Below are 14,170 nucleotides of genomic sequence, written 5' to 3'. Positions count from 1 at the left end.
GAAGCCACTACTGCCTCCTCTCCACTCTGCCTTAGGCACTACAGCTAACAACTTTGTCCGCTCCTACCTGCTTCATGTATCCAATATCTTACCGGTAAGGGACTTTCGCTGCTCTCTCAACAATTGTTTAAGTCCAATTGCAACTGTTAAACCTCCTTTTTGCCATACCTGTATTCCAGAGCTCTGTTTATATTTTCAAACGGCTTCACTTCCTGTTTGACACTGCTGGTTCTCCCACTGCAACTCCTCTCCAGCTATAGTGTATAAACTCAAGCTAGCCTCAGTTTCCACCTATATCTGTATGTAGTATCTACGGTATATTATCACTGTCTGTCTGCAACATACCACTTAAGCTGTATTTGCCACAAAATACCAAAGTGTATATTTATTCAAATTCTGCAGTTGTGGTCTAAACCATTACCTCCTTGAATCTGCTAGGTAATAATCTTAGTTATTCACCTTACATGAGTCATCCATTGATAAGGAAATACAGAAGAAGTGAAGCATTTATTTGTATTAAAATTTTATCAGTATTTACATTTGTTAGATACAATACACTATCAGACCACCAAATTGTACTCTTCAACAAAGGATACCAAGTGAACAAAGAAAATGTGATAATAGAAGTAAAATGGACAGTTTTTTTAAAATTGCATGCTCTAACTGAATCACAAACCTTAATTATGACTTTACTGTCTCTTTAAGTAAGTACTAAAATCAGAACCTTCACAGATTTTCTTTTGTATTTAATTGAGAATGTATGGCTAGATTACACGTGTAATGCAAAATTGCGAGAGCAATTGTGCGCATGTATTTTAAGTGCAGCGCAATGCGAACACGAACTTGCATTCGTATTGGTAGGAAGATTTAAGCTCAATAAAGTGCGCTTCCATAGGCTTCAATGGGATCCTCGTTCTTATGCTGTGAGACAGGACATGATAACTAGCGCAGCAAAGGGGGTAAGTCACGCAGCAATGGGCAGCAAATATAAATTTATATGTATATGAATATCTACATTTATATTTATGTGTTTATGTCTGTATGTATATAAGCATATACATATATATTTACAGGGAACACATGGTTCCAATAGACCGCAATGTAAAGGCACTTTTTTCAGTTCTGTATTTTTTCCAACACCCCACAGCCACTAACTTTAGCCCCCAAAAAATGCTTAAAGTAGAAATAAAAAAATAAAAAAAGAAGATTCAATTTTTATTTTTAAAAAGACACTACCTATTTTTTAGTGGCAGTTGGGGCACTTTTAAAACAATTAACCAGATATCTGACCTCTGGTTAATTTTCGGAGTGCTAATTACTACAGCGAGCTCGCGGTAGCAATAACCAGCCACTTGAAATTTGCCCGTTTGCGAGCTCGCAATAAATTAGAGCTCCACTTGTAATCTTGCCCTTAATCAGGTGTGCAGCTAGCGCTGCTGATTGGATCAGCAGCAGGTTCTTCTCGGGACCAGCAGTACAACATGGGTCCCAAGTGGCACTAATAGTATAGTTTTTCAACTATAATGGCCCATTCATTTTTAATAAATCCTCTTTTAGGTGTCAAATACTTACGGCTAGATTTAGAGTTTTGTCGGTAAAGACCTGCGTAGCTAACGCATCTTTTTTTCCTACCGCTGCTTCCAAACAACGCTGGTATTTAGAGTTGTCTGAAGGGCTGCGTTAGGCTCCAAAAAGGGAGCGTTGAGCCAAATTTACCGCCACTTCAACCCTCAATACCAGTGTTGCTTACGGTAGCAGTAAGCTGGCAAAACGTGCTCGTGCATGATTCCCCCATAGGAAACAATGGTGCAGTTTGGGCTGAAAAAAAACCTAACACCTGCAAAAAAGCAGCGTTAAGCTCCCAACGCAGCCCCATTGTTTCCTAAGGGGAAACACTTTCTAAGTCTGCACCTAACACCCTAACATGAACCCCAAGTCTAAACACCCCTAACCTTACATTTATTAACCCCTAATCTGCCGACCCCGCTATCGCTGACACCTGCATTACACAATTAACCCCTATTCTGCCGCTCCGGACACCGCCGCCACCTACATTATCCCTATGAACCCCTAATCTACTGCCCCCAACATCGCCGACACCTACATAATATTTATTAACCCCTAATCTGCCCCCCCCAATGTCGCCGCCACCTAACTTCAAGTATTAACCCCTAATCTGCCGACCGGACCTACTATAATAAATGTATTAACCCCTAAAGTTAAGTCTAACCCTAACCCTAACACCCCCCTAAGTTAAATATAATTTTAATCTAACGAAATAAATTAACTCTTATTAACTAAAGTATTCCTATTTAAAACTAAATATTTACCTGTAAAATAAACCCTAATATAGCTACAATATAACGAATAATTATATTGTAGCTATTTTAGGATTTATATTTATTTTACAGGCAATCTTGTATTTATTTTAACTAGGTACAATAGCTATTAAATAGTTATTAACTATTTAATAGCTACCTAGTTAAAATAATTACAAAATTACCTGTAAAATAAATCCTAACCTAAGTTACAATTAAACCTAACACTACACTATCATTAAATTAATTAAATAAATTAGCTACCAATACCTACAATTAAATACAATTAAATAAACTAAATTACAAAAACAAACAAACACTAAATTACAGAAAATAAATAAAATTACAAGAATTTTAAACTAATTACATCTAATCTAAGCCCCTAATAAAATAAATAATAATAAAAAAAAATAATAAAAGTCCCTACCCTATTCTACATTACAAAGTAATAAGCTCTTTTACCAGCCCTTAAAAGGGCTTTTTGCGGGGCATGCCCCAAAGTAATCAGCTCTTTTGCCTGTAAAAAAAATACAACCCCCCCAACATTAAAACCCACCACCCACATACCCCTACTCTAACCCACCCAAACCTCCATTAAATAAACCTAACACTAACCCCTGAAGATCGCCCTACCTTGAGTCATCTTCACCCAGCCGGGCCGAAGTCTTCATCCGAGGGGGCAGATGAGAACATCCAGACCGGAAGAAGTCTTCATCCTATCCGGGCAGAAGAGGACATCCGGACCGGCAGACATCTTCATCCAAGCGGCATCTTCTATCTTCATCCATGCGGAGTGGAGCCATCTTCTTCCCAGCCGACGAGGATCCACCCTCTTCAACCGACGCCTACTCGCCGAATGAAGGTTCCTTTAAATGACGTCATCCAAGATGGCGTCCCTCGAATTCCGATTGGCTGATAGAATTGTATCAGCCAATCAGAATTAAGGTGGGAAAAATCTGATTGGCTGATTCAATCAGTTAATCAGATTCAAGTTCAATCCGATTGGCTGATCCAATCAGCCAATCAGATTGAGATCGCATTCTATTGGCTGATCGGAACAGCCAATAGAATGCAAGCTCAATCTGAATGGCTGATTGGATCAGCCAATCAGATTGAACTTGAATCTGACATGTTCCTTGACATGTTGAGCTCCAGACATGTTCCTTGTGCGTACCTATGTATTTTCTTCAACAAAAACTGCCCTATCTTATTTATAAAAGAGACTATGAGGCCTATTTATCAAGCTCCGTATGGAACTTGTGGGCCCGTGTTTCTGGCGAGTCTTCAGACTCACCAGAAATCGCAGTTATGAAGCAGCGGTCTAAAGACCGCTGCTCCATAACCTGTCCACCTGGTCAGAGCAGGTGGACAGGAATCGCCACAATTCAACCCGATCGAGTATGATCAGGTTGATTGACACCTCCCTGCTGGCGGCCAATTGGCCGCGAGTCTGCAGGGGGCTGCGTTGCACCAGCAGCTCTTGTGAGCTGCTGGTGCAATGCTGAATACGGAGAGCGTATTGCTCTCCACATTCAGCGAGGTCTTGCGGACCTGATCCACACTGTCGGATCAGGTCCGCAAGACCTTTGATACATAGGCCTCATTTTGTGTTTCATGCCCCTTTAATAGGTGCAGAATAGATAACTGTAGTTCAAATCAGAGGCTCTTTGGACATGATCCACTCAAACTGTTAAAGCATCTCTTTGTTTTATACTTAATTATCACAATACCTGTAACATTTATTTACTGAATATACCCACCTGGTACCAGGAGTATGCCCGATCTGAGGGGTCAATAAGAATAGTTATAATCTTAGCCTTTGGTATAAGAGCAGCTACTCGTTTTGGAGTCTCCTCTGAATGGAAATAGTTGGCACTTTTCTCAAACAGGAAATCTGTAGTTACGTTAGATGGAACTGGAAAGTAATCCATGTACCTGAAAAGAGGATAATTCACATTTAGTGGTCACACAACACACAGAACAAGGATCAACACACATGTATTTAATTAATGAATTAATTTATTCATTCATTGCGCAGAGACAATTTATGTTTTCCTGATAAACTCCAATACTAAACATTTGTACACTCATTTTCTGTTCTCACCATTTTTTCCTGCTATTCATATTTTATGTCTATAGGCAAGGGCTGTTTCCACTCCTTGCTATACGGAAAAAAAAAATCATATTCAGCTAGGATAGTTATAGGCTTTCTTTTCTTGATTACAAGTGATTCTATTTGAACTAGCTAAGATGTCCGATTTCTGAATACAAATGTAACAGGATTTTTTAGAGCCTGATTAGGTAACCAGACAAAAATGTAATAAACAGGATTATTTTTCTCACGCTTTTCTAACCAAAGATGAAACATAACAACTTCTTGATTCAGTATTTATGACGACTGCCTACTGTGTTTTTTTATGCATTTTTTATTGATGACTAATATATCAATTCATTTCATAGTATTTTGTGAGATGTTATAATCAACTTTTTTAAAGTATACACACATTTACAATTCTAAATGAACATTCCTATGAATAATTTAAACTGAACACAAGTTTCATAGTACAAACGTTTGACCAAATCTATAGGGTATGTTGTTGTTGTTATTATTAATAATAAACTGGGAAACAGTTATTTATTAATATATGACATGAGAATGTACAAAAATAATAGTGCAAAAAGCAAATATGGACACAGATCAAAAATGCTTTCAAGAGGTCCGAAATAGAAAAAATGCCAAAATATGTGTAACGCTCCGGCCGCCCATACGGCTTTAGCGCCAATTGGGGAACAGTTCAAACCATTAGCTCACAAAAAATGAATTTTAAAGTGGGCAGCCAGAGCGAGGGGTATTAGAATGGCACGGCAAGATTAAAAAGTAACAGCGCAACATCTTTATTAGAAGTGATCAATTAAAGTCCATCTAAAATATCGCTTAAATTCTGGACCTGATTTTAAAACATGTAAGGTTTACCAGCACTTTAATTAGGAAATAATTTAAATTAAAATAGTCTTAAAGGGACATGGAAATCCAAGTTAAACCTTTATAATTCCTAACAAGTGCACAATTAAAAAAACAACTTTGGACTCCTTTTGTTAAAGGGACAGTCAACGCCAGAATTTTTGTTGTTTTAAAAGAGAGATAATCCCTTAATTACCCATTCCCCAGTTTTGCATAACCAACACAGTTACAATAATACACATTTTACCTCTGTAATTACCTTGTATTGAAGCCTCTGCAGACTGCCCCCTTATTTCAGTTCTTTTGACAGACTTGCATTTTAGCCAATCAGTGCTCACTTCTCGGTTAATTCACGTGCATGAGCTCAATGTTATCTATATGAAACACATGAACTAATGCATTTAGATTAGAGGCGGCCTTCAAGGTCTAAGAAATTAGCATATAAAAATCTATGTTTAGTTTTCTCTTAAGAATACCAAGAGAACAAAGCAAAATTGGTGATAAAAGTAAATTGGAAAGTTGTTTAAAATTACATGCCCTATTTGAATCATGAAATTTTTTTTTTTACTCGACTGTCCCTTTAATGTGCGGGCTGACAGGTTGCCAATTAAGGAATCTGCTCATTATTGCTATCATTGCATGAGCGGCAGCTCGTGCAATGCCGGTCTTGATTAGTTTGGGATGATTTTAATCTGCCAGGTCTAAGGTTAAGAAACATCAGTCTGATGACCGCTGCTTTTTAACTATCGGCTACTGTCTCACTCATGTCAGACTGCACTGAAGGAGATACAAAACTGCATCCACAGCTTTATAAATGGTGCCCATTAAGCTTATTATATAATCAAATTTTGGAGAGAGCATGTGTTTTTTAGCACTGTATTGTAGCAGTTGGCAACTGTGTTGTACATTGTCATATAGTGCTGAAGATACATGCATACTCCTAAGCCTACCTAGCTATGCTCTTCAACAAAAGATACCAAGGGCCCCATCCAATATGCAGCGTCGCCCGCAAAAGCCGGCGCCAAGCCAGATTTTGCGCAATTTTGGTATCACATATACGGCGTAGCATACAAGTTACGCGCGTATATTTCACCCTTCGCCCGTATTTTTTTTACTATACACTAACATAGAGCTACGCGCAATTTGGTATCCAATATACAGCGTAAGGACTTATGCGCACAGATTTCAGAAAATCTACTCCATTCTCATCTCGCCACAAATTGCAGGCGCAGGAACCCTTGCACTGACTAAAAAAACAACGTAACTCCCTGGAAGCTTTAACAAACACATACATTTAAGCAGCATCTCAAGGTTAAAGGGACAGTATACTATGATATTGCTTTTTAAAGGTTTATTTGTGTATTTGAAATAGTTTCAAGCCACAACATAATCAAATGGATTGAGCTTGTAGGTACTTTATCACATTGTGGACATATACTTGCTTATTTACTGTAAATTGGATTACCTTCATCTCTTTAGAACCCACTGGAGTGTAATTTATTCTAATGCTAACACAGCTTGGCACTGATGCCACAATATATAAAGGGACAGTCAAGTCCAAAGAAAACCTTCTTCTTTTAAATAGGACATGTTATTTCAAACTACTTTCAGATTTAATTAGAACACTTGCTTTGCTCTCTTGGTATTCTTAGTTGAAAGCAAAACCTAGGATGGCTTATATGATCATTTCTAATACCTTCTTGAAGGCTGCCTCTTTGCAATTGTGTTAAACCAATCACACACACCACAACCTCTCACCTGCAGACTTAAAACACCTGATAATGCCCACCCTATCAGTAACATCACTACTATATATACCAATGTGTCCATTTATATTGGATGTGAGATACATTGATTTACATCTTACAAGTGAATATTACTATATGTACCCTTCAGAAACAACTATTGTGGATGTGAGTTATAGTACAAGAATATGTCATAAACAGAATAATATTACCTTTTTTGGGCCATTTCCACACAGGCCTTATTATATATTTCAACAATATTAGTGTACTAAAACACACCTCACATGGATGTGGATGACAATTATATGGTAAATAACAGAGGACAAGATTTATGGTGAACTATAAGAATATTTATTTCTTTTTAGGCTTCTTGGATGAGGGGGCTGAGGTAACTGTAGTGGATTTCCTTGGTCTCCTGGTTTGAGACGATTCAGATGTTTCTGCTGGAGTGCTGGCTACAGATGATAGGCTATAGGCAGTGTCCTGCTGGTGTGTAAAGTGCTCAACCAACACACCCAAGAGTTGATTTTGTTCCCGCCATCTATTGTCCATCTGCATCTGCATATCAGACAGAATTCGCATCATCTGAGACTGGTTTTGTACAATTCCATTTAATGATGCTGCCATGTCCCTCTGCAGCTCTATGCTACGCTTGAGTAACCTCTCTTGGCTCCTGTGAAACCTCTATTGGCCTCCTTGTCTGCTCTCACAGCTTGTTCTGAGCCTCCTCTGTAGTGAAATGTATTCCTCACCCAGGGGAGAATACAGTGCATCCACAGGCTCTTCAGCAGCAGGGCTTCTAGGTGCTTGAGGTGCAGGTTCAGCTGATTCTGCTGGTGCTGGTGGGACATCCTCAGCTGCATCTGCTGGTGCGACATCCTCAGCTGCATCTGCTGGTGCGACATCCTCAGCTGCATCTGCTGGTGGGATATCCTCAGCTGCATCTGCTGGTGGGACATCCTCAGCTGCATCTGCTGGTGCTTGAGTAATTCCAGCTATATGCTCATCTGCAGATGTTGGAGCTCTCCCAAGGGAAGAGGATGTTGGAGCTCTCCCAAGGGAAGAGGATGCTGGAGCTCTCCCAAGGGAAGAGGATGGTGGAGCTCTCCCAAGGGAAGAGGATGGTGGAGCTCTCCCAAGGGAAGAGGATGGTGGAGCTCTCAGGGTGGATTGGTAGTCCCATTGATGAGCAGTGTGTGACCACTCAGCCTGTCCAGTTTGCACTTCTTGGGATATGACATACCTTGTGTGTAAAATCCATGACTGCCCTGATATTGTGTTGGGGGGGGTAAAGACATGTACCCTTTGTGGCTGACTTGGCTCCCCCTCAAAGCCAAAAGAAGAGTATTCCTCTGGCCAGGGGTCATATGCCAATGGTGGTACCATCACTTCCGGATCCTCTACTGATGCCATCCAACCCTGCTCATGCCTGCGAGCATAATGTTCAAGTTGTTGCCTGAAGACTGGTGGTGGTGGCTGCATGCCTGTGACTGGTGGTGGTGGTGGAGGTGGCAGCATGCCTGTGACTAGTGGTGGTGGTGGAGGTGGCAGCATGCCTGTTTGCATCCTGGTGACAGGAGGTTCTGTGGAGGAGTCAAATGATGAGAGGGATTAGTACAGTCATATATATGTCCATGTGGGCATACAATGTACATTGATACATGCTAGGGCCTATACTCATTCTCATGTCAAACTCTATAACATGCATGTGCACAATGTGATTTGTGATATGAGGGATTTTAATCTGCACAGTATACAGGTATGAGTTTCATACAATAGTTATGTGTACATGTCAATGATGGAAAAAAATTGTTCTTTAAGTGACACTATGGTCACACAATTTACTTTAGCCTGATGTAGGCACAGAACCGGCTTTCTGAGTTAAAAGTATTGTGATGGCTATAGTGTCAATTTACTGAAAACTCTACATGTGGCTTGTGGCCTGTGTTACTCTGAGACATGTTAGTATTGCACTATTCCACCTCATATCATGAATTGCATTGTGTTAAGTAGCATTAATGTCAAATATAATTGTAGATGTTTTTGTTAGTAGGCCAAATACCATTCTCCTCATTGTGTACATGAATGTGTGACATTAAAGGATGTTATATCTCAAATACATATGATACTGGTGTGTGGGATGTTACTCACCAGCAAGATGTGCTGTGGTTGCAGCCCCTGAGTCACGAGCCCCTGGAAGTCCACGGACTGCTGTGATACTCAGGGACCTGTGTATCATCTCCTGCCAGGTGTTGTATTCTGTGTCCAGGGGTGGACCACCACCTGTTCCCCTCTGGTGCATGGCTTCCTGCCCCATCTTCTCTTTCACCCGCCTCTTACAGTCGTTCCACCTTTTTTTAAGGCCCTCAACAGTTTTCCTCTGTGGGGCCACACTGTTGACAGCATCCTCTACCGCCAACCATGCCATTTTACGCCTTCTGGCAACGCCTTTGCCCTTCTCCTGGCCAAAGAGGGCACTGTGGTTGTCCATGATGGCCTGGACTAGGGCAACATTCTCATCGAATGAGAAATTAGGTCATCTCATCCTCTCATCCTCTGTGGACACCTGGCTTGCTCCCTGCAATGTCCCTGGTGTGGGTTTCTCCCTATCCTCTCCCTCCTCCCCCTTCTGTCCCCATGTGCACCCTCTGTCCCTCTCCTTGATGTGCCTGGTCTCTGGGGCTCTCGGCATCTCCCCTCCAATCATCCCTTCTAGCTCTCCCTCTACCCACTCCACTTACTCCCTGATGGGGACCCCGCTGCTCCTCCTGTCCTCTACAATACTCCTCTTCCTGCCACTCCTCTCCCCTCCTCCCCTCCGCCCTACCTCTCCCTGCCATCCTCACACTACACACACTCACACACTCACACTCACTCCTAGTTCAATCACACACAATCACAACCAAACACTCAGTCTATCACACTGTAAAATTGAAAAAAAATGTGTGAGGTGTTAGAAAAAAAAAGTGTTGTGTATTTTGTATATGTATGTATGCAATATGTGTGCAATATGTAAAAAGATGTGTAAGTGTACAAGCTTAACCAACCAACAATGCGACCTAACTAACTCCTCTGTTTGCGCCTCTCTCTCTACTCTGACTAATCCTCCACTCCACTGTAGTGTGCTGTAGCTCAACGAACCATCCAAACACACTGAAGAAAATGGCGGCTGCGCATTGGTTTATATATGACTTTTGAATAGCGTAATTACGTTGCGCATTTTTAGATGGAGTCGCTGGTGATTTTTACGAGTCAGCCTAATTTGCATAAAATTACTCTTTATTGAGACTTTAGGTGAACAAAATACAGGCGTAAGTTACTTGCGACGAGTAAAATGTGTATTTGCGCACTTTTCGGAAGAACGGCAGTTTGTCCTACTTATGCCACTTTAGCATCTGACGGCGCAGTATATGTAATACCCCGATGTGCGAGGTGAAACTACGGGTGGCGCGGGTTACCTTGTTTGCGCCGAAAACTACGCCATATATTGGATCACGCCCCAAGTGTACAAAATAGATTTGATAAGAGAAGTCAATTAGAAAGATTTCTTTTTATATTGCACACTCTGTATGAATCATAAAAATTTAAATTTGCCCTTTATGTGCCTTTAATTGCCATATTTGTTAAGACTGGTGTAAAATGCTATTCTTTATAAAAACGAGTTTAAATCCCCTGTTTAGATAGATGGCGTGCTGTACTTCAATTTGTGTGCCAAAAAGCTGTCTGGAAGAAAACAAGTTATTGTACGTCAACTAAGAATAACAGAAGTAATGATTAAAGTTTCCAATTGCAATTCAACACAAGCCAGCGGTACCTTGCACTTATTTTATTTCCTAGGGTTAGGAAAAGTTAATTTTTATTCTAGGGCAGTAATCAATGAGAAAGAAAAGTAGAAACAACATTGATTTAATGGAATAAAGTTCATACTTGTGAAACTTGTTGAAATGACCTATAAAAGAAAAACCTCATAAAGATGATTGATTTGAGAATAGAAATATAACATTCAGAGTTCTGAGTATAATGGTCAGTGCATTGTTCCCTTTTTAAATAATATCAGAACATTACTTGTCTGAAACACACAGAAGTCATCTGGGAGTTTGTTTTATATTTGGTTAGTTACGATCTTACAGTCACAGGAGAGGGAATGAGAGAACGGTTTTCTGCTAGAGACGTAAAGTAGGCATTCCTGTTTTATTGTTGTTATAATAATGTAGCATATTGGTTTGCTCAAGAGAGCTTCTGTTTTTCAGAAACACAATTGTGTCTTGATTAGACTTAAATTCCCCTGGCCTTATTTTTTATAAAGGTTTTTTTTGTTTGTATCTGTGTCTTGGTCAAGTGTTCTCTTTATATTTGTTTTGCCTTTAGAAATTGGATTTCTTTTTTTTTTTTTTTTTTTTGCACATTATTGCATATTATTTTTATTTATTTGTTTAAGCCTAAAAATGCTGGAAGCAAGTGTAATTCACAAAACAAGATAAAAAATAATGGAAATTTGTAGTTGTGGACATAGTGACATAAACAACAAACTATTACATGTGTCTTACCAATCCACCCCTCTGTGGTAGTTATTTCCATTAAAAAATTGCATTTCTTCAAATGTTTTGAGGCTAGGTGAGTTGCTCAAGATGAAAGGATGCATAACCAGGAACAGATATAAAGCTGTAGTACCTGCAAAGAGACAACAGTTACTAGACACAAGTCCATTCCTTTAAAAGGACATTAAAGTCAAAATTAAACTTTCATGATTCAGGGGCGCGATCCGATATCGATCGCAGTTTGCGGCGCAAGCGAGGGAACCGGCGTCGCCCGCAGTTTCAGCTCGCAACTCGAGCCATCCCATATAAGTCGCCGTCAGATGCTAACGTGCCGTAAGTCTCACAAACCAGCGATGTCCAGAAATCTGCGTAAGTACAAATTTCTGGCGTCGCCAGTGACTTGCGCCACGTTAGAATCTGCCGGCGCCTATAAAACCTGACTAAAGTCTAAAACACCCGCACTGTCTAACACGCCTCCCTAACATAGCCCGCACTGTCTAACACGCCTCCCTAACATAGCCCGCACTGTCTAACACGCCTCCCTAACATAGCCCGCACTGTCTAACACGCCTCCCTAACATAGCCCGCACTGTCTAACACGCCTCCCTAACATAGCCCGCACTGTCTAACACGCCTCCCTAACATAGCCCGCACTGTCTAACACGCCTCCCTAACATAGCCCGCACTGTCTAACCCTCTATCCGCTATCCCCCCTCACTATCCTAACAATAAAAAAGCTATTAACCCCTAAACCGCCGCTCCTTTACCCCGCCGCAACCTAATAAAGTTATTAACCCCTAAACCGCCGCTCCCGTACCCCGCCGCCAGCTATATTATATCTATAACCCCCTACTGTGAGCCCCTAACACCGCCGCCATCTATATTAAAATTATTAACCCCTAATGTAAGCCCCTTACACCGCCGCCATCTCTATTAAAATGATTAACCCCTAATTTAATCTACCTACCCCGCCGCCAGCTATATTATCTATATTAACCCTAAGTATATTATAGTTAATATAGTTATTACATTATATATATTAACTATATTAACCCTAATTATATTAGGGTTAATATAGTTACTATAGTATTTATATTAACTATATTAACTCTATCTAACCCTAACTAAATTTATATTAAATTAATCTAATTAATTTATAAACTAAAATATTCCTATTTAAATCTAAATACTTACCTATAAAATAAACCCTAAGATAGCTACAATATAATTAATAATTACATTGTAGCTATGTTAGGGTTAATATTTATTTTACAGGTAAATTGTTAATTATTTTAACTAGGTATAATAGATATTAAATAGTTATTAACTATTTAATATCTACCTAGTTAAAATAATTACCCAATTACCTGTAAAATAAATCCTAACCTAAGTTATAAATACACCTACACTATCAATAAATTAAATAAAGTACAAACATCTATCTAAAAATACAATTAAATTAACTAAACTAAATTACAAAAAAAAACAAACACTAAATTACAAAAAATAAAAAAAAGATTACAAGATTTTTAAGCTAATTACACCTATTCTAAGCCCCCTAATAAAATAATAAACCCCCAAAATAAAAAAAATTCCCTGCCCTATTCTAAATTAAACATATTTCAAAGCTCTTTACCTTACCAGCCCTTAAAAGGGCCTTTTGTGGGGCATGCCCCAAAGAATTCAGCTCTTTTGCATTCAACAAATACAATCCCCCCCCCCATTACAACCCACCACCCACATACCCCTATTCTAAACCCACCCAAACCCCCCTTAAAAAAGCCTAACACTACCCCCCTGAAGATCTCCCTACCTTGTCTTCACCACACCGGGCCGAACTCCTGATCCGATCCGGGCGATGTCGTCCTCCAAGCGGCAAAGAAGAATTCTTCCTCCGGCGATGTCATCCTCCAAGCGGCAAAGAAGAATTCTTCCTCCGGCGACGTCTTCCTCCAAGCGGCAGCAAAGTCTTCATTCTTCCGGCGGCATCTTCAATCTTCTTTCTTCGCTCCGCCGCCGCGGAGCATCCATCCCGGCCGACTGCTAAACTTGGAATGAGGTACCTTTAAATGACGTCATCCAAGATGGCGTCCGCCGAATTCCGATTGGCTGATAGGATTCTATCAGCCAATCGGAATTAAGTTAAAAAAATCTGATTGGCTGATTGAATCAGCCAATCAGATTCAAGTTCAATCCGATTGGCTGATCCAATCAACCAATCAGATTGAGCTCGCATTCTATTGGCTGTTCCGATCAGCCAATAGAATGCGAGCTCAATCTGATTAGCTGATTGGATCAGCCAATCGGATTGAACTTGAATCTGATTGGCTGATTCAATCAGCCAATCAGATTTTTTTAACTTAATTCCGATTGGCTGATAGAATCCTATCAGCCAATCGGAATTCGGCGGACGCCATCTTGGATGACGTAATTTAAAGGTACCTCATTCCAAGTTTAGCAGTCGGCCGGGATGGATGCTCCGCGGCGGCGGAGCGAAGAAAGAAGATTGAAGATGCCGCCGGAAGAATGAAGACTTTGCTGCCGCTTGGAGGAAGACGTCGCCGGAGGAAGAATTCTTCTTTGCCGCTTGGAGGATGACATCGCCGG

The 14,170-nt window shown here is 40.2% G+C and overlaps 1 protein-coding gene across 1 annotated transcript in view; it reads right to left on the bottom strand.

Annotated features, from left to right (window-relative positions):
- The window catches only part of LOC128648152 (bifunctional heparan sulfate N-deacetylase/N-sulfotransferase 3-like), a 444,424-nt gene that overhangs the window by 39,373 nt on the left and 390,881 nt on the right, over positions 1 to 14,170 (bottom strand). Inside the window, exons 8-9 of the mRNA XM_053700810.1 lie at positions 11,573 to 11,696; positions 4,079 to 4,253 (exon numbers count right to left, since the gene is read on the bottom strand). Coding sequence (XP_053556785.1) covers positions 4,079 to 4,253; positions 11,573 to 11,696 — 299 coding nt within the window. The remainder of the gene's footprint in view (positions 1 to 4,078; positions 4,254 to 11,572; positions 11,697 to 14,170) is intronic.

The sequence above is a fragment of the Bombina bombina genome, chromosome 2 (assembly GCF_027579735.1).
Source record: "Bombina bombina isolate aBomBom1 chromosome 2, aBomBom1.pri, whole genome shotgun sequence".
NCBI classification, from domain to species: Eukaryota; Metazoa; Chordata; class Amphibia; order Anura; family Bombinatoridae; genus Bombina; species Bombina bombina.
The sequence above is the reverse complement of the archived record's forward strand: the minus strand, read 5'-3'. Positions and strand labels throughout refer to the sequence as shown.